This window comes from Fusarium verticillioides, chromosome 3 (genome assembly GCF_000149555.1).
Source record: "Fusarium verticillioides 7600 chromosome 3, whole genome shotgun sequence".
Classification (NCBI taxonomy): domain Eukaryota; kingdom Fungi; phylum Ascomycota; class Sordariomycetes; order Hypocreales; family Nectriaceae; genus Fusarium; species Fusarium verticillioides.
This window is the reverse complement of record NC_031677.1, coordinates 1378317-1397087: the sequence shown is the minus strand read 5'-3', so window position 1 is coordinate 1397087 and position 18771 is coordinate 1378317. Positions and strand designations below refer to the sequence as shown.

Genomic DNA, 18771 nt, shown 5'->3' with positions numbered 1-18771 from the left:
CTTCTTCTTGTTCCTCTTCTTCTGGTAGACTCCTAATCCACGTCTGAATCTCCCATGACCTCTGTTCTATCGGCATCGTCTACGTCTTCGTCGTCGTGAAGAACTGTCTGATCTTCGATCTCGGCATCATCCATTGTAACGTCTCCCATAGTAATATCGCCAGCCGTCATGTCTCCCACTGTGACATCCCCAAGTGTAACATCGCCGTTAGCATCACCGTTCTGCTTATCCATTTCGTCATCCAGATCAATATCTCCATCGTCCTCTTCTGGTTTCTTTGGTCTGGGTCGCTTGACTGGGGCAATGACACCAAGTTCCGATGATCGTGGCCCCCAACGAGCTAGACGTCTTGTCGCCCGTCTCAACGCCCCGGCGTAGGCACTAACTTCTTCGCCAAAGTCATCTTTCTCCTTTGTCAGAAGACAAAGACCACCCACGCCCTTCTCCCTGAATGGCCCTGGAGTCTTGTCTCCATACGCTAGGTTCCGAGGAGTCGAGGTTTCATCATCACTGTCTTCAAAGGGATCTTCTTGGACCTGTAGTCTTTGATAGGCTCTGAACACAGCACCATCTTGTCGCCTGAGTTTTCGGCTCTTATGGTGTTGGCGGCGAAGACCACGGTCAAGAATGTACTCGACCCTCTGGCTCCTGTTTCGCTCAACAGCGAGTTGATGGGCTGTTGGGGGGCGGGGCTTTCTTGCAACAACTCCCTCACTCACAGTATGTGCCGGGGATGTGGCCTCGAATATCTGATACTTGAGGGGTGCGCCTCTGCGATTAGATGCAAGACCGCGACCAAGCCCTCTAGGCGGAGGTGTTGACCGTGTGCTATCCATGTCAGACTCATGCTTCGAGGGCCTGATGCGGGGGAGGATGGCTGGACCCTCATCAGCGAAAGATGGTCGCATTTTGCTTCTCTTGGTGTCCCTTTCATTGAGGAGAGCCTGGTCCATTTCAAGAATCTTCGCCCTCATCTTTTGTTTGGAGCGTCCAAACTCAATCTCTTCTTCAGTGTCTACGTTCTCCTTTGCCTTCTCTTCTGGAGTCATCTCCACGAGCTCAGGTACGCCCTGGTTGGCAACATCTAGCCCGTAGTCAACTCCAGGCCCGAAAGGGTTCTCCTCGCAGCCTTCTTCCGTAAAATCAGATTCAAGATAGAACCACATAAGCCAGAGGAATGCATTCGCTCTCGACTTGCTCGTGTATTCAGTCCTCATGATCAGGTCGTGGAGTTCGCGGTGGCGAGGAAAGTGAAGCTCGGCGATTTTCTGAGCTGTGTTGCACATGACAAATATAAGATTGACAGGATTTGTGCGAGGAGTGTCCAACTGCTTAATTTTGTCGAGAGAGTTGGGTTCCTCTCGATCTTCTGCACCACCTTTTAGAATAGACTTAAGACGAGGTGCATCCTGAAGCTGCTTGTAGGCATGGGGATCCTGGCGAGCTTGAAGTGAAGGGATGGCATGGTATGTACGGAGCTGAGCTCTCATCTCAGGGAAGACTGGAAACGTTAGCGGTGTTTTCAAGAGTGAGAAGGTTGACCTTACAGTTCAGAGTGGTATTCATTCGGCCCATGTTGACAAGAAGACACACCATAGCCATTCCTTTTGCGGCTTCTCTATCACTTAGCAGTTTATCGCGAAGCACCTTGCTGGTCTTTGAGCTGCGGGACATTGTGTCGATATACAAGTCGGCAAAGCATTGGCGCTGGAGTCGTTTCGGCTCATATGAATTGGTAAAAACGCATTGTTCATTATCGAACACGGCCTTGAGGAAGTCGTATTGAATGTCTTCTCTCCAGAGAGGCTCACCATCTTCCTTCTTTAGATGGCGTATCTTGCCAATCGTCGGTTGATTTGCGGCGTCCTTATTTTGTGATGACTTTGTTTTACCTCGCGACGATTTTTCTTGAGGATCGGGAGTGGCATTGGCCATCTGAGTATCGTCGTCCTCAGTCATGGCTCGTGAGACAAAGGACTTGGCTTCGGGCTGACCGGGTGAGCTGGGAGGATCAACCTCAGACGTCGCAGCGAGGGAGGCAGGAGACGCCATTGTATGTGGTTGTGGCGTTTAACAAAAAACGAAGGTATTCGCAAGGGGTTGCGAGAAATAGAGGTCCAAGTTCAAATCGTCTGAATTGATCAACGGTGCATCGCGAAACGACAATTCGGCCGGACTATCAATGTTTGGCAGGGAGATGGAGGTGGGGATTGATTGATGATGACTGCGTCGAAGACCAGATTGCGCGCAGAATGTTTGCGGGTTGCGAATGCGACAACGATGATAGTATCAGTGTTGGTGTTTTGGAAATAAATAGAACAAGTCAAGGTTATGGAGTTTGCTGATACTTTAGGATGGGAAGAAATGGAGATGGGAATGGAAGTAAGAAGCGAAGTTGCCAGTTCCTCTCCTCAGCCTTTTCCTTGTCTTGCGTTAGTTTGCCTGGGGCAGCAGAGACGCCCACGAGCCGGGAAGTTGCTGAGCGCGTCACGGTACATTACCACAGCCTGGGAGCCCGTCGTACCTGATTCACGACTAGGGACTCCGTACTAAGTACTTTAGGACAGGTAGAGAGGTGTTCGGTGGAGCAAGGAGGCTGAAAGAGCTGTGGCTTGAAGTAATATTGTGGCGTTGTTTCTACTGTACCTTGAGCATGGTCCGTGCTGGTCGCGCTGCAACGACCCGAGCTAATAAGCTAGATGTAGCAGCGGCCTAGGCATTGTGTTTTCTAGCAGGGGATTGTACTCCCTCATCTCTTTACATCAACAAATCTCATACCCAAGGGAGCAACCAAGCTCACCACGGCTTCGGCCAGGACGATATACATACTAACCAACAGGGATATTGACGGCGGGAAAGTCTCCTTTTAAAAGGTTTCGAGACATCGCAGAAAACTGGCCAGTCTTGCAGAGCGTTCAAGAGACTGAAGGATATTCAACAAACAACAGAACCAAATTCAAAATTACTATTGTCGGCAGCGGTCCACGTCTTTCAAACTCCAGGCACCCAACATGGCCACTCCCGTCAGAACAACTACCATTGGCGGTCCTCCAGTGACCGACAGCCCAGGTACTTGGCGTCACCCACGACTCAACGAGATCGCCAGGCGTCGTAATGCGACGACTTTCTCCGAGAAGAATGTGCTTCAGATCGCCTACAATGTCGTTGCGCTGCTAGTATTTTGGTTTTCGCAGGTCTTAGCCAAGCTTTACATTGGCTCTGAAGTGTGAGTTTTCGCGAAGGTCTTTTGCGACCGACCAGTCGTTAACTCCAGTCTTTAGTGTTCCTAGCTCTTTTAGGTTATACTTGAGTTGGGCTTGGTTCGTTTTTAACCTCGTACCATTTATCAACATTGGTATCGCGTGTCTACCCCTGATTCGACCGAAAGATGATCTCTCCGATATCCCTCTGACACCTGCTCAGCGCAAGCTGCTGGGCCTGGACCCTTCCTCGGCTGCCCCAACCCCCGACGCGAAGTTCAGCACACCTCCTCGATATTCACGCACGCCTTCCATAGGTGGCTCTGTTGGAAGCCGAGGAAGCTATGGCAGTTCGCCTCTTTCTGGGCGAGGAAGTCCTCTTATCCAGGGAGCGGCTGGCTCACCGTTGGGCAGTCCCCTTTTCCAGAAGAGCATCAACAGTTTCGGCAATGGAAGAAGGTCTTCTTTTGGGTCAACGAGCCCATTTGCAGCTAGCTCTTCTTCCAACCTCTTCTCAGACCCTGCCTCTCCCGGTTCCGCTGGAGGCAAGCGAACAAGTGTCGGGTTGAACAGCAAGTGGTTATACGAGAAGGGACGACGACCGTCAGGCAATGCCTGGAACTTGTGATTCGGGGCTGAATAATGAAGTTAGACATTTGGACAAGCATATTTGTGATACAGGAAGGACTCAAGCTATGTGAGTCTTGCTATTCGGACAGGAGACACTGTGTTCAATGTACATGGAATATGGCCTATGAGAAACCCCATGTTGATATTCTTCTGAAGGGTTGGCAGCGGGAGCCAGAAAACTCCTCAATAACAAAACTAATGATTTAAATGCACCACCTGACCAGTGATTTAAGAAGATCGCTGTTGAGATACTAAATTGGATATTCGACAAGCTCGGAACTGCACGGTTGTCTCATGCCAACATGCGGAGGCAGATATTCCTGAAAACAGAGCATTTCTCATGCCTCTCCAGCCGCAATCGATCAGCAGAGGGACTGACAAGGATGCCAGGCTAAATCCAATCAGTGCATTCCAATCTTGACAACATGCGGCCCATTAAAGTGTCAGCTTCTGACTTGGCCGCGATATCTTCTGCCTCCTCCATCGTGAGCAAGGTCAAATGACTGCATATCCCGTGCTGGACTACAAATCCAATCATCTCTCGGGTCTCATCCATGCTACCATGGACTGTTCCCTTGACGAAAATCTCTCTCAAGATGGGATTCATAGGGTTGAATTTGAGGCCATGCTCAGGAAAGCCAGCAGCAACTAATATTCCTCTTGGTTGCAAGCGTTGAGCAGCCCAGTCATTGGCAGTATCGTCGCTGCTGCATACAATGGTAGCTTTGAGACCAATTCCGTCAGTGAAATCCGAGATCTTCTGAATAGTTTCTGGGTCATTAAGCTTGAGTACGATATCCGGTTGGGGGTGAGAGGGCACTCCAGAAGCGAGCTTCAAACCAACCTCATGCCTGTCAATAGCTATCACCCTATAGCCTCTAGCCTTTGCGAATTGAGTGCCCAAGATCCCAAGGCCACCTATACCGATGATGCCAACAGTTCGCCCTCTGTTATATTTGCCTGGTGGCATGCCACACGGTTGCCTGAGATTGGTTGTCAGCATATCAAGGGCAATAGAACACTTTCCACTCTGGGAAACACACCCCGGCACACATCAAAGGGGCTGCCTGCTCAAAGCCTATGCTGTCAGGCAAGGACACTATTGCACCATGCCAGGAAGCCATGTATTCGGCAAAGGCCCCATCACGACGAATGATGCCACACATTGTCCTATTATCACAGAAACGTGGATCGAGCGACCCAAGACTCTGCATAGTCCATTTGCACCCGTTGCAGCCGTGGCAAGGATCCATAAAGTTTGTGACTCCCACACGATCCCCTATATGCCATATCCCAGGTACATCAGAGCCAAGAGCGACTATTGTTCCGGCTGGTTCATGAGAGCCGGTGAAAGGTAATGATACCTGGGTTATGCCATGATAAACCATGAGTTATGTGTGACAAAAGCCAGCGGCTGCTACACGGGTGAGGACTTCATCGGGCTTTAGTTTTCATCGTGGAGAAGGGTGTAGATCTTATGAAACTAAATACGTCAACGAGCGCACAAAGCACAAATCTAGGTAGACAACTTTACCTCAACCAGTCTTAACGCCTTCATCGTCTGAGGTACAGTAACATGAGCCGACATTTTTCTAATGTTCTTGATGAAGAATAATGGATGACAATGGTTGCAGGAGAATAGCCGTGATGTTCATTTTGCGAATAGTCAGACGAATTCTCCAGATTAGGCGCAGCCATAGTATGACAGACAATTGGGAGTACATAGTCTACAATGGAGACAGAATCGGAACGGCGCGCATACAAGTAGTGAGACAACACATGATGTGGTTCTCACGCTGACACGTCTTGGCTTTCCTTGATTAAGCCAGTTGCCAGTACTCGCTATTTTGACTAGTTCAGTAATCCTCATGAAACATCATTCATGATCTCATATTTAGGTTTCATTCATTGAACTAACTATTACCTAGAGCGATCATTTGTACAATTATCTGGCTTGTTGCTTACAACTTGGTCATGAAGGCACTCTTCTCATTCTCAAAAATGTTAGTGAGTGTTCCAATATGAGGCAGAATCTCAACCGCAAATTCGTCGCCGTGCCGGAGCGCATCCTTAGGGGTTCGGCCCATTCCAACACCGGCAGGGGTGCCAGTGACAATCACAGTTCCCGGGGGAAGTGTAGTGCCTTGAGACAGCCAGCTAATAATCTTGGGAACAGAAAAGATGAGGTCGCTGAGTGAAGTCAGTGGGGAACTTCGCATAACTGTGCGTGGTGCTACTTACTCAGTGCCGCTCTCCTGATACACTTCGCCGTTCTTTAACCCTCGCATGTGAAGCTTGGTGGGATCTGTAATAAGAGATTTGAGAACCAGTGTTGGACCTATATAGGGAAATTGTTAGCTCAATCAATCATGGCCTCAGATGAACCTACCTAATGGACAAGCCCCATCAAAGCTCTTTGAGAAGGACCATTGAGACTGGTTTAGCTGCTGAGTGCGGCTGGAAACATCGTTGGCGGCAGTGTATCCAAGAACGTAGTCCAAAGCTTCGGCCTCGCTCACGTTCTTAGCCGTCTTACCAATTACCACAGCCAATTCTGCCTCGTAGTCGCCAGACTCGTCCACCTGGCTCAGCTTGGGAATGGTTCCACGAGCTGGCCAAGGATCCACGATCGTTGTCGCTGGCTTCCTATCTGCAGGTCAACTCAAAGCATAGTCTTGTGTTACTGATCAGCCAGGCTTACATGAAGATGACCGGGATTGCTGGGGGATCAAGTCCACACTCCGCAGCGTGCTTTCTGTACTAATGCGAGTCAGATCCTGCGGGTTTCAGGAGTAAGGTAGCTTAACATACATTCAGACCGACACACCGGATAGTACCGATCTCATTTTGGGCAAGAGGGGACAGGACGCGGTCAATGGTTTCGGTAGTACCAGTCGAGGATCCTGGGGATAGGACTGATGAACCTGACCAAACATTGACTGCAACCTCTTGACCCTTGCGTAAGGCAGCACCAACATCAATATCCTTGTCTGCTGGCTGGCCGATAAGGATCTTGGAAGGACTGGATCTAGGTACAAAGCGTACGAGACCTACAAGAGTTGTTAGGGAGATGCTTTAACGATCTTAAGATGATCTTACGCTGGAGGGCAGATGAGGCCATAATATCTAGTGCGTATGACGTGGTTGGGAAAGCAATTAAGATCAAAACAAACAAAGACAGAAATCAAGAGATCGAGGCCTTGAGCTCTTTATAAAAGGCGGACTTAAGCCTAGCGACATCGAATGAATAAGTATTAATAAGTCCGGCTTCGGCATATTGATGTCCATGTAACAGCGTGCGGGAACTGGGGGTCCCGGCGGGGAGACGCCGGACTGCTATCGGTTCGGGTAGAAGCCCCCGAGGAGGGAACTACTGGAAAGTCAAAGCATCCATAACTACAGATATTGTATACCTTACATATACCCACATGTCGATATATCAGCAGATATCAACAGTTTACTATTAAATGAAATAGAGTTTTCCAAAATGACATAAAGTGTAAGCAATTAAAGCCAACACAGTCTTCAGACAGTATACTTTATATCAGAGAACGCAACACAGCAACACGAGCATATTACCGATATTCTGATCAGGAACAGTACTCCAATTAGCACCACTGCCATGGCTTATGTTGTTCAACGGTCAAAAAGAATGTAAACCTGCAAGACGCAAAAGATCATGCGTGATCCGAGAATCGAACTCGGGACCCTCCCATGGGAGAGGAGGATTTTACCACTAAACTAATCACGCTTCTATTTGTTAATAGGGGTAAGAGTCGATAGCCTATGTAGGAAATGAATGCTGAGCTGCATTCTGTGTAACGAGAAATTACTATCTGCCTATCGATGTTGAAGAGTTGAGACGTAGCAAACAGGTGAATGCGAGCTTCTTATATCAGTCGAAACTGATAGGACCCGCCTATGACCTGCTTAAGTAGCCTTGTGGGGTAGAAACGAACCTTACTGCATTAGTTTTAACTCTCTTCCGCCACGACGTTGACTTTGGCCCAGCATAATCAATCGATATGGATCGACGCTCAAAGTTCCGTGTTTGTATGCAAGTTCGGTATGTAATTTAATCAGTTGCTATACACAGGATGGATGAGGGACAGCACAACAGCCCAGGCTTTGGCATACCGGCACGTGGATAATGACAAGTCTAAAGGCGGCAAAGGCCAGCTGGAACTTACACTGTCCACGTCTGGGAAGTCGATACAATTCCAGTAGACGATATCTCCCGAAATGGTACAGCCTATGATAGCATGAAGCTGGCCCAGTGTAGAGTTTGGATTCCAAGAGCGAGGCTCGCGTGGTTCTCACGTCAAGGCAAGGACAGAAAATTCAGACCATGGAGGGGCTTGGCTTCTATCGAGCCTGAGCTACCTATGAAAGTGGACCTTTCCTGTGGACCACTGTTTCTGCCGGAGCCCGGCCAGCTTGAAGCTTCGGGTACGTACTGGTAATAGCCAACCTGAACCCCTCCACCAACAGTCACCCACCTGAGCTGCAACACCTCGCCTCAATATCGTTACGTATTCTACGTCACTACATAATATATTTCTTCGGTCACATCGCTGCCAAACGGCAAGACTTTTCTCAAGTCACTCACCCTACAAACGCCTACCATGGCCAGTAAGGTTGACCGCATAGTTGCCCGGCTACAGGCCAAGATCGAAGAGGGTGATTATTACGAAGCTCAACAGCAGACCCGTGTCGCGGCATCTCGATACATCAAGACCTCCAACTGGCCTGCCGCGATCGATATTCTCTCCAACGTATCCCAAGCTTTGCTGCGCGCGGGGCAGGGTGGTAGTGGAGGAGATTTGTGTGCTATGCTGGTTGACGTCTACAAGCAGGCAGAACTCAAACCTGATGCTACCGCCAAGGGTCGACTATTGACGTGTCTGCGACTATTCGAGGCTGGCGAGCCTACGAGGAAGAAGTTTATCGGTGAAATCATAGCGTAAGTGCTACGTCGTTGTGTTGACGAGCTATCGCGAACGAGCATACTGACATCATTGGGGAAAGTTGGTCAGCAAAATTTGGCGAATACCCAGCTGGAGATCCTGAGCTTCACCATGTCGCTGGCTCACTATATGCCGAGGAGCACGATACATACGAGGCCGAGAAACATTTGATATTGGGAACCAAGGACTCGCCCGAGATTCTGACAAAGATGGAATATAATTGGTACAAGGAGAGCGAGCCTCATCAAGCGGCTCTCTTCGCCGGCCGCGCAGTTCTCCCATATCTCCTCGTTGGCAATGTTCGTGCTGCCAATACCTGCTACCGCCTCTTCACCAGCTTCCTCTCCAACGATAACCCGAACCTTGGTGTCCAAGACGTATCGAGCTCCGCTGGTGACATCCGCATCTTTCCAAGCCTGCCTCTACACAACTTTCTTGGCTTTCTCCTTCTTGCTATCCAACGCGGCGCGCCCGAACTCTACCGTGCTTTGGTGTCCAAGTATGCCACACAAATCAACGAGGCGGGAACATGGGCCGAGGCGCTTGAGATGGTTGGAGAGATGTACTTCGGCCTGTCCAAGCCTCGACAGAGCAACCCTCTTATGGATATGATGAGCGGTTTCTTCGGCGGTGGCGGCCAACCAGAAAAGCCAAAGCGTAAACAGGTTACGCAGCGGCAAGATGCCCCCGCAGCGGAAGGTCTGGACTAGATAATCTGATCTGTGAGGTTGCTGGTATACCATATTGCCTTGAGAAAAACATAGACAGCAGGCGTTGTAAGGTAAATAAAAGACTGGGCTAACCACGGGGCTGTTCTTCTGGTTCAAACATCCAATTATCTTCGGCAAGGGCTGCCACTTTGGCTCGTAGACTTGCTCTCACAGCTTCAAGAAGTTCTGATGCGGCGTTAATAAGATGAGAATAACAAAGCCAAGGCCATGTCGCACCTTCAGGTTGTTCCGTCATAGCATGACGATGCATCTGGTGATGTTTAACTGCTTCTGCTAGACGTTGTCTTTCCTCTACTCGCATTTTAGCATGGGTAAATCCCTAGTCCTGCGCATGTCTTACTCTCACACTCTTGCCTATGGTCTAGGGGCAACTCATCCTCGTCTTCCATCATCGGTGTCGGAGGGTCCCCGAGCTCAATTTCTCCGTGCTTATCGCGAACTACGATCTCAGATGTATCAGATAAAATATCGACGTCTGAATGCAGTGTTTCGGCAGACGTAGAAGTCGATCCAGCGGTAGGTCGCCGGGTCAACTGGCTTTGGAATAGATTGCGACGAACGCCTGTTGAAGAGGCGCCATTGCGAGAGCGGGGAACCCCCGTGCCATTCGTTGTTGTCCGTGTTCGATCTGCCATCGCGAGATCTTCAGTTTCGTTGGCCGTTGTGATATGAAAGAAATGTAACTATCCAAGAAGTTGAAGGTGATCCAAAATTGGTTATGTATCCGTAAAGGCAGATGTTATGTCACCTTCTGTTGACTTTCTGTGGGGTGTCCCGGGGTGTCTTCGTCTAGTCATCTTAGCTGCTTCATGTCAGGCTTACTCCATCCTGTTCCTGTCTTCAGCTTATCTGGTCAGGGCAGTTGCACAAACACTTGTGCCTACCTCCAATAAACATGTTAAGAGCTCAGTATCGCTCGCACAACTACCTACCTACTAAGTCCCTAGGTAGGCAATCAAAAAGCTCCTCACTTTAGGTATATGCTCATATTCACGTAGTCTCATGCTTCTGGACACCCGCTGCCTCCAAGCTTAAAAGGCAGGATGGCATTCAACGCGTAATAGCCACCCTAACTCCATCCTTACAAACGTTAAATCTAAACCACTCTTATTTCAAAAAAAGGTATATACTCGACATGTATTGATCGTGGTCGAGTTGTGTTCAGTTATGTTGTCGCCAGTACTCCTTGCCATGTGTTCCTATGTGTGGAACATCAGTAGGGCGACCATGTGCCATTGGTGTAATATGCCGTAAGCTCTGTCTCTTAATCGTACAGCTTGTCTTCATCTCCAAGAATGCAGCCTAGCCCATCAATACGCCCCTGCATCACCCAAATTCGAAAGCTTATTCAGGTCGCCTTGCGGTGTTCCTACAGGGAGAGGTTGTAGGAGTACTCGTCTTCCATGTTCTGGCTGATCCAAAGGACGACAGAGCTATGCGGAATTAGCGAAAACGTTCGATCTCCTGGGATAATATTCCTCTTACCTAACGCCAACAAGAGCGTTACTGACTACATTCTCAATTCCCATACCCAGAGCAGGCATAGCGACGCTGGGCACAACGAACTTGAGAACAAAGACGGTGACACCGCCGGCCATTCCACCAGCCAGAGCAGCAAAACCCAAGAACAGGACCACCCGAGCCTTCCACGCTACCCCATTGCCGCTGTAACTGAAGGAATCGGCGCTCAGGCGTTGCTTTTCGACCGAGTTGATGATAAGCATGCCCAAGCTGGAGAATATAAAGGGCAGCCAGTCAACAAACTTGACATGGATATCGGAGCCGTTGCGCGATGACTTGGACCAAACTGCGGAATCGAGCATGATGTAAAAGGCGATGGAGAACTAAAGCGCACCAGGTGGTTAGTACCAAAAGCTATTGACAAATAGGGTGCATGGAGTCGCGCATTATGCTGAGAGAGCCATGCAACGAAGAAGAGACGCCAGATACTCAGGCAGGGGATAATTTTATAGATTCAACGTACAATAGCTCCAGCGCTGTAGACACCAGCATTTCGGGCCCAGACCGTGTTAAGCCACTCGGGCCGTCGGAACTTCCAAAGACGCTCTTCCTCCATGGCTACAAGTTATGTGCGGTGCGAAAGCTTTGGTATTTGCAGTGCAGTTGTCTGATGTTGCAGGACCGCTGATCGTTGACGAATGATAGTGTTGACGATGCTTGGAACTGGAGGCTGACAATGACGAGGCTCGCTCGTAGACGGACCGGCCTTGCCTTAGCGCCGATTGAGATCACGTGATAATCCTCCGTCTGGAAGTGCGACTTCGTGAAGTGGGTCGTGGTCGTGGAGACATTTCGCGTGGCTGGGTGTCATAAACTGCAAAACACAATAATCCACTCGCGGAGACGCAAAAGATCCCCGTTGTAGAGAGCTATGTCACGTTGGTTACCCCGCTGGTCGGTGCGATGCTCGTTCCGCTCACGCAGGACCCTGAAAACAATGGAGTCGAGCTGCGGATAGTGACAAGTATCCTCAAAGGGCATGTACCTACTTGTACCCACACAAGGTCTTATAAGTTCCAGTTTGGCTTCGTACCTGATAGATATTCAGGGCATAAGTACGGAGTAAGGGTCCGAAATATGGTGATGTGGCGCATATGGTATTGATCAAGGCAAAACTCTATTCAGATAAACATTGTACATTGTAGGGAGCACCATCCTCGCCGTTGAAACACTTTGCTTTGCATGCCGTTTCAACGGTGTCCAACGGTTCGGATACAGCGTCTCTACGTATATATCTGCAAGATAATGCATCAAGAAGGGTAGCGACAGAAAGCCACCTAACAATACCCAACCGTCGCGGATCGGGCATACAACTAAGTATTCGTCAAATGTAACAGGATATCGACAATGCTTCAAACCTGTTCCGTTCATAGCTGGACAACAACAGATACTGGGTACTGAACTACCATGTATTTACTTGAATGTGCACACCATGCTTTCCATGTAGTAACCATGGTTAGACTAGGCTCTCAGGCACAACACCAAGAGCCATCGAGGTTCGTGGGCCAAAACAGAACAGCCAGCCGCTGGGGATATAAAGCTGACCACCATACCTGCGTGGCGGCGAGCCGTGTCTGTCAATTGTCACCAAACGAATCCAAAGTGTTGATAGCCGCTGTACATTCAAAACAATTGCCGCATTAGCCTCTCCTAATAAAGACCGCGGTTTCTCCTGATATTTGCAGTGTTGCTAATGGTTTTTCAGCCAGACGCTATCGATCATGGGCGAATGAGATCCTCCCAACAACACCTGGTCTAGACCTATTCGATCTTAAACATCAGGTGCACCATTCTCCTTTTTACTGGCTTGCCCTTCGCAAACACCTGGCCCACGCATTGACAGGCAGGCATTAGGAAGGTGCAGCAAGCCCCAGTCCCTGCCCGCTTCTCCCTCTGTCGTGCGACCCCGTCTTTGAAGTTCCTTCCCCGTCCCATCGCTTCAACCCGATCTTCACTCTATCATACAATTGCTAACGCGATTTTTGGTAGTGCGTCTCGCCCACTCGCTTGGTTACGCACACTCATTCGCTCACCTATGCAGTTATTACATTCTTTATTTCTTTATTAGTCCTTGTTGTATTCCTTCGTTCGAGTTGCAGGTGGCCGGCACAGATAACTTCACTAATTACCCATCTCTCGCTTGCTGTCTTCACTCCGCTCGCCCCCTTGCCAGAACAAAAGACGCGGTACATCCCTTCGTACGTACAGATTACCATCGAGCAATAAGTCGCCTCCTACTTTGGGTCCTCGAAGAAACACGCCTGTTTTTCTACGCGCTATTTCATAACGGTGGCACACATCTGCCAAATCGAGGTTCAACCTCCCCTTTTGACATTCCTAACCACCCTCGATATACGCAATTTATCTCACTCGCCCTTGATCGATCGCAAAACAAAGTCTCACACAATCATCCGGTGGTTTCGGACGCCTATCTCGCGAGATATCTTTCTCCAACAATACCTGATATCGATCTCAAGGACGTATTTTGTTTGGACAACCATTCTTAAAAAAGCCGTTTGAAACGACTAAATCATCATGAGACCGATCAACTACCTACCGAGACCTGACCTTTTGGTCTCGGTCTTTGCCTCCGTTTCACTGTACGGTGGTCTGGCTATGGCCCAAGATACCAATGATGATCCCAAGAATAATGACCCATCTGCTGTTCCTGCGGCGAGCGATTCGAAGAACAGCGATGCCAATAAACCCACAAACACAGCTGCTGAGCCTGCCAAAGAGAGTAGTGATGACAACAAAGCCGAGCCAGCTAGTACTGAGACGAAGGATAACGCGAAGCCTGCGTCAACGAAAGACGAGGAGCCTTCGAAAACTGAGGGAAAAGAAGAGCCCAAGTCTACTGCGAAAGATGACTCCAAGTCTACTGAGGAAGATGATCCGGCCAGTACTGCGACAGGAGAGGGTCCAACCAAAACCACAGACATTCAGTCCACAATTACATCCATCGCCTCTTCTGGCACGGAAGAAGCTATGCCTACCTTGACAAGATACAAGCCAATTCCTACTTATCCAGCTCCTTCCGTTCCCCCTACTAACAATGCTCCTTTCATGCGGCACTCGAGTGCCCCTGACGGTACCGTGTTTATTGCAGTTGGTGCCATCCTTGGCGCTCTTGGGCTCGCCATCCTACTGTGGCGTCTTATCGTTGGCATCCTTCTCCATCGGTCTGTTGCGCGAGCAGCCAAGGCCCAGCATAACGAGAACGCAAAGACAGGCTTTCCTGCGCCCCCTGCACCCTTCTATAAATATACTGATACCGGATCGACAATGTCTCTCTCTGCTGGTCGCGGCGTGCGACGAACCACCCGCGGACCTGTTCTATCGTCAACTCCCAGTGCCTCCAATCTATTTTTCTCCCCAACTGCCGCAGCATCAGGTAATGGGGCTGGCAATCGTGGCTCTGCGTTTTTACCATCTGGCTTTTATGCGGCTGGCACGAGCTCTCCCGGTGGCCAACATGAAAATAACATCAGCATGACCAACTTACGCCCTGATTCACGCGGCCACTTTGGCACTCCTTCACGACATACCTTGAATCCCAGTCCTCCAGATTCACCTTCATTCCAAGGTCGAAGGGATATCAGCAACTCGACCCTCAATCTCAATCGGCCACCAAGCCAACGCGCCCCTAGTGCGTTCCTCGAAGATCTCCTCGCTGACGATCCTTCGAGTTTGCCACCTCCACATATGCCTGCCTCGACCGCCAGGCGCTCATCGTATGGCAGTGGCTCTCCTGGCTCTCCTGGCGCGCACAACCGAATCTAAATCGGTATCAAGCGACCTCTATAATGGAAAACTTTACATGCGAGCGATATCATGCTTAAGCGTCCTTGTTACCAGAGAAAACACTTGGTGTTACAGGAGGGGGCATTGCCTTTGAATCATTTTACAACAGCGGCGTCAAGAGAATGGCATTTTTCTCATCGGGATATGGCTTGCGGATAATTCGATACTTAATCATGAGAGGACACAGGTGTGACGATCATCGGTAATGTGTACGTGGGTGTTATGAGCAGAGGTTTGGCTATTGTCGACGATCCAATAGTTCAGCTTGGCTGTAGGCAATGGCGTAGCTTTAAGCCTATCTATCATGTCCGCTATCAGACCACCAAAGTTCTACTCTCTGCTTGGATAACTTGGGGGAGTTAACGGTTTTGATCCATACTCCAGAAATATCTTCTGGCTTTCTTAGTACATAGTCCTCTTGAAAATGATATCTTCATCACCATTTGTCTTTATGAGTAAATGCCACCAAACTTAGGAGTATACCATGAATTCGATAGGCGACGGTACACCAATCGAGGTAATCTGGAAGTTTCGTTACGAAAGGGAAACGTTGAACAAGTGTGATGTTTCCTGTATACGAGAATACCTATGTTTGGCTCATCATCAAACACCTACATAGTAGGTACCTATACAGGTTTGCTCTTACGACTGAGCAAAACCAAACAGATTGCAACCAAAATCAGCAGTTGCCAACATAACATAGCTTTAAGTTTGTAATAAACCACTCCTGTATTTTATAGGGAGTGGCTACAGGTAACGGGCACCATGACTATGAACTGACTGTACTCATATTGCACCGTATGTTGAATGTCAAAAGCAGGCCGTTCATACTATTTATTACATGCTCATCATCGTACACTCTATTGCGTTCTTCGCCCAGTACCACATAAAGCCCCATTCCTGATATTGCGCTTTAGCCGACTCCATACTCCATGGCTGTTGGTCCCACAAGATGAATCGTTCTTCATTATGCATTAATAAGTTATTTCATCCTCGAATCCTGCCCTGTCTGCGCCTTGGTTAACCGAAGGGCATAAACAATCTACGCTCGTTAGATCGTTGTAGCCATTTTTCCTCAGTTATCATCATTCAGCTGTTTTTTGCTACTGTGCCCTTCTAGAGACCGTCTTTCCGGATGCTCATCAACAGGTACGCTGTAAATCGAATCACGGCTGTCGTGCTGAGGTTGTTTCGGCTTCGATTGCTCCTTTTCTTTTCGTTCTTCCTCTTCCTGCTGCCGTTCTAGCTCCTCAATCTCTTTGACGGTTTTTTTGCTTGACTCGACATCCTCTTCCGCCTCTGCCAATAGTAATCTTACTCTCTCGATCCTCGTCATGGCCCCTTCTAATTTATCGAGACGTCTTCGTTTCTCTTGATCTCGTCGCTCCAGCTCATCCACGCGCTGTTCTAGCTTTGCCCGGGCACGCCTCTCCTCAGCGACCATTTCATTTGCCTGCTCGAAGAGGGCAGCGCTGAGCTCCTCAACCTCCTGGCTGGTAGCTGCAACCTTGCCTTCGGCTTCCTTGCGCAAACATTGTTCTCGATTGAGCGCCTCCAGAAGATCTTCGGCTGATGGAGATGGCGGGGGTTGCAACTGTTGTGGGCGGTGCGATTGGCTGCTTATGGAACGCTGGTTGGAAGGCCGGGAGGAGTTGGTGTCGATATGGGGAAGTTCGTGTAACTTGCGCGGGGAGAGGAAAGATGACAGCCGACTGGTGCCGCTCTGTAGGAATGACATGCGAGCGTTTGTAGGCGTCGCAGGTAGTTGTTTCTGGGTTGGTGATGAGGGTAGCTGGGCGCGCAAATTGGCGAGTTCATCTTCGTAATCGGCCCATCGATCGACGGCGGCAGTGGCCTTCTCATTAAGAAGACGGACCTGGTTTTCGAGATCTTCGATACGGGCCTGGGCCTCAAGTAGTTGGACTTGGCTGTGATCGAGAGGTAATGAGTAGCCACAGCCCGGGCAGCACGGCGTAGAATCAGCAGAGAGAGTGGGTGCTGCCATTGTCATGACCATTGTCGTTGACATGGCCGGCGCCTATATGATGTTGTATGTGAGCCGTCGGCGGTTACGGAAGATGTAGGGCGGGTGCTAGGAAAGGCTCGTAGATGCGATAAACCATACAATCACTGAGAACATGCCAGCGAAGCAATTATTACCACCAAGGGATAAATATTGAAAAGTCGTGGGTGTTGTCCAAAAAGAAAGCTTTCAATGAATACAGGGATAGTCAGCCCAAGTGTCCCTATTTTGGTCGCTGAACCGAATGCGGGCAGTGGCTTTGGCGCCTTGGACACGCGATAGCTTGAGGGGCGGGGAGGCGCTTGGGCGGCTGAGCAGGCGATTTCAGTGGCGCGTGTCTTGGTGATCAGGGTCCAGTCGTGGCAGGGTATGTATTTTAGACTACGAAACAAATGGCGTTTCCTGTATACCCACGCAGGTTACAGTAGGTAATCGAGACGTAGGGAGGTGGCTTTATTTATGTCGATTCCTTCATGCACCAAGGCCAGGCAGTTGATTTCCCCATGTATCTTGCTTAGGTATTCATTGGTTTCACTTATGGAGCAAAGACATAAACAGTCAAGTGCTAAAGAACAACAAACGATACGATGTTTCATGACTCGACCTCGTATCAAATTGCTGTTGGAATGAATAAACAGGGTCACGTCACGTCACGTCACTATATCTGATCATGTTGCATCGCATGCAATAACTCTGGGAACACGCTTCTCAGGCGATTTGAGCTTTAGATCAAGTTTCCAAGCTGATTCTAGGGCAGGCCCAACTCATTATCACCCGGCGGCCCTGGGCTCAATTATCGTCATTGTGGATTCCTTTTCGACTATCCCTAGACCCGTCTCTTTTATTGAATCTGAGCGACGAGCCCGACCAGACGAATTGGCATTTGTTCGAGAAGCCTTGCGCCATGAGATGGCGAATGAAAGCCATTGTATGAATGGAATCCTGTGGCTATAATGATGAACGCGTGCCTTGTTCACTATAGAATATAGAGTTTGCGTGTGCACTTGTTCCACGGCGGGTAGGTCTCCTAGCCAGATGGTTCTGAGACAAGTGATGTCGGGTGTCCTTGTTGTATCAGGACAGCTCTCAAACAAAACTGCAAGCTCAGCTGGGCTTTGCAACCTTTCGAGGCTCGCAAATGCCTGTTTCGGGATCTCTGTATTCCTTCCAACTGATAGGGACCATATCATTACCCGCCTCGCTCGTAGCCATGACAACGCCCAATTCGTTCGAAGCCGTTGATAGGTAGTAGTTGGCCTGGTCTCCAAGAGATATCTGGCACAAATATGTCAACATCACCACCATATACGAAGGAAAGAGGCGACTCACCACTTGCGCGCGGACGATGTCGCCAGGCTTAAAAGACTCGTAAATCTTGACCTTGTCCTTTTCTGTTGCCCTTACGTCTTGCACTCTGATCACACCCTGCCACTCTGTCTGCAAAACTGTGTCGCCGACTTGCTGGATCACCACAATCGCTTGCTTTGGCATCAGGCGCAGGACTCGCGCAAGGACAATATTCTCGACGTCGGGCAGTACCTCGCGCTTGTGGCCATGGCGGGCAACGGAGATAGTAGCCAGCTCCTCTGTCGTAGGTGCAGTGATCTTGTTGAGACGCTTTTGAGGGCCGGGGGGCTTTGCCGGGGGTGTCACAGTGACTCGGCCAAGCAGAGAAGAAACAACATTGCCCTCGTAAACATGTGTACCGGGTCCGGGCGCAAATTTAGTGACCGGACCTAGGATATTGCCAGGCAGAACAATGGAGGGAATGTCGTCGACAGCCATAACCCTCGATTTAGGTGCTTAGGTGAGCTTGCGGCGAAGGGTGTGAAGGGTTTGCTTTATTCAGCTCCCGCGCGGATGAATATGCTTATTCACCGGAAGTCGTCAGCTCA

At 49.4% G+C, this 18771-nt stretch overlaps 10 protein-coding genes and 1 non-coding gene across 12 annotated transcripts; 3 read left to right on the top strand and 8 right to left on the bottom strand.

Moving 5' to 3' along the window:
* Positions 1-32: 32 nt before the first annotated feature.
* FVEG_07948 (hypothetical protein) lies at positions 33-2052 on the bottom strand (the record flags this gene model as incomplete). Its single annotated transcript, XM_018896681.1, has 2 exons — positions 33-1501; positions 1548-2052. The coding sequence occupies 2 exons, from the start codon at positions 2050-2052 to the stop codon at positions 33-35; spliced, it is 1974 nt and encodes a 657-aa protein (XP_018754192.1).
* A 669-nt stretch (positions 2053-2721) lies between these two features.
* Positions 2722-4140, top strand: FVEG_07947 (hypothetical protein). Its single transcript, XM_018896680.1, has 2 exons — positions 2722-3226; positions 3282-4140. The coding sequence occupies exons 1-2, from the start codon at positions 3012-3014 to the stop codon at positions 3826-3828; spliced, it is 762 nt and encodes a 253-aa protein (XP_018754191.1). The 5' UTR covers positions 2722-3011; the 3' UTR covers positions 3829-4140.
* Positions 4141-4649: 509 nt separating this feature from the next.
* Positions 4650-5271, bottom strand: FVEG_16226 (hypothetical protein). The gene is made up of 2 exons (XM_018905459.1): positions 4874-5271; positions 4650-4813 (listed from the first exon to the last, which is right to left on the bottom strand). The coding sequence occupies exons 1-2, from the start codon at positions 5216-5218 to the stop codon at positions 4781-4783; spliced, it is 378 nt and encodes a 125-aa protein (XP_018754190.1). The 5' UTR covers positions 5219-5271; the 3' UTR covers positions 4650-4780.
* Positions 5272-5660: 389 nt separating this feature from the next.
* FVEG_07946 (hypothetical protein) lies at positions 5661-7217 on the bottom strand. Its single transcript, XM_018896679.1, has 6 exons — positions 6930-7217; positions 6642-6880; positions 6532-6590; positions 6220-6476; positions 6072-6168; positions 5661-6020 (listed from the first exon to the last, which is right to left on the bottom strand). Exons 1-6 carry the CDS (start codon positions 6949-6951, stop codon positions 5792-5794), a joined length of 903 nt encoding a protein of 300 aa, XP_018754189.1. The 5' UTR covers positions 6952-7217; the 3' UTR covers positions 5661-5791.
* Positions 7218-7510: 293 nt separating this feature from the next.
* Positions 7511-7581, bottom strand: FVEG_16225. Its single transcript has one exon. It is a non-coding gene; the product is annotated as a tRNA-Gly (tRNA).
* Positions 7582-8232: 651 nt separating this feature from the next.
* On the top strand, positions 8233-10497 carry FVEG_07945 (hypothetical protein). Its single transcript, XM_018896678.1, has 2 exons — positions 8233-8793; positions 8859-10497. Exons 1-2 carry the CDS (start codon positions 8456-8458, stop codon positions 9505-9507), a joined length of 987 nt encoding a protein of 328 aa, XP_018754187.1. The 5' UTR covers positions 8233-8455; the 3' UTR covers positions 9508-10497.
* On the bottom strand, positions 8863-10163 carry FVEG_16224 (hypothetical protein; the record flags this gene model as incomplete). The annotated part of the gene is made up of 3 exons (XM_018905458.1): positions 8863-9693; positions 9745-9819; positions 9869-10163. 3 exons carry the CDS (start codon positions 10161-10163, stop codon positions 9596-9598), a joined length of 468 nt encoding a protein of 155 aa, XP_018754188.1. The 3' UTR covers positions 8863-9595.
* Positions 10498-10897: 400 nt separating the features above from the next.
* FVEG_07944 (hypothetical protein) lies at positions 10898-11605 on the bottom strand (the record flags this gene model as incomplete). Its single annotated transcript, XM_018896677.1, has 3 exons — positions 10898-10961; positions 11014-11372; positions 11513-11605. 3 exons carry the CDS (start codon positions 11603-11605, stop codon positions 10898-10900), a joined length of 516 nt encoding a protein of 171 aa, XP_018754186.1.
* Positions 11606-12580: 975 nt separating this feature from the next.
* On the top strand, positions 12581-15348 carry FVEG_07943 (hypothetical protein). Of its 2 annotated transcripts, XM_018896676.1 has the most exons (2): positions 12581-12831; positions 13039-15348. In XM_018896676.1, exon 2 carries the CDS (start codon positions 13585-13587, stop codon positions 14830-14832), a length of 1248 nt encoding a protein of 415 aa, XP_018754185.1. In that variant the 5' UTR covers positions 12581-12831; positions 13039-13584; the 3' UTR covers positions 14833-15348. The 2 variants fall into 2 exon arrangements, with proteins under 2 accessions (XP_018754185.1, XP_018754184.1); XM_018896675.1 differs by having other exon boundaries at positions 12581-15348.
* Positions 15349-15928: 580 nt separating this feature from the next.
* On the bottom strand, positions 15929-16950 carry FVEG_07942 (hypothetical protein; the record flags this gene model as incomplete). Its single annotated transcript, XM_018896674.1, has 1 exon — positions 15929-16950. The coding sequence occupies exon 1, from the start codon at positions 16880-16882 to the stop codon at positions 15929-15931; it is 954 nt and encodes a 317-aa protein (XP_018754183.1). The 5' UTR covers positions 16883-16950.
* Positions 16951-17980: 1030 nt separating this feature from the next.
* FVEG_07941 (hypothetical protein) lies at positions 17981-18661 on the bottom strand (the record flags this gene model as incomplete). Its single annotated transcript, XM_018896673.1, has 2 exons — positions 17981-18151; positions 18206-18661. 2 exons carry the CDS (start codon positions 18659-18661, stop codon positions 17981-17983), a joined length of 627 nt encoding a protein of 208 aa, XP_018754182.1.
* Between the last annotated feature and the right edge of the window lie 110 nt (positions 18662-18771).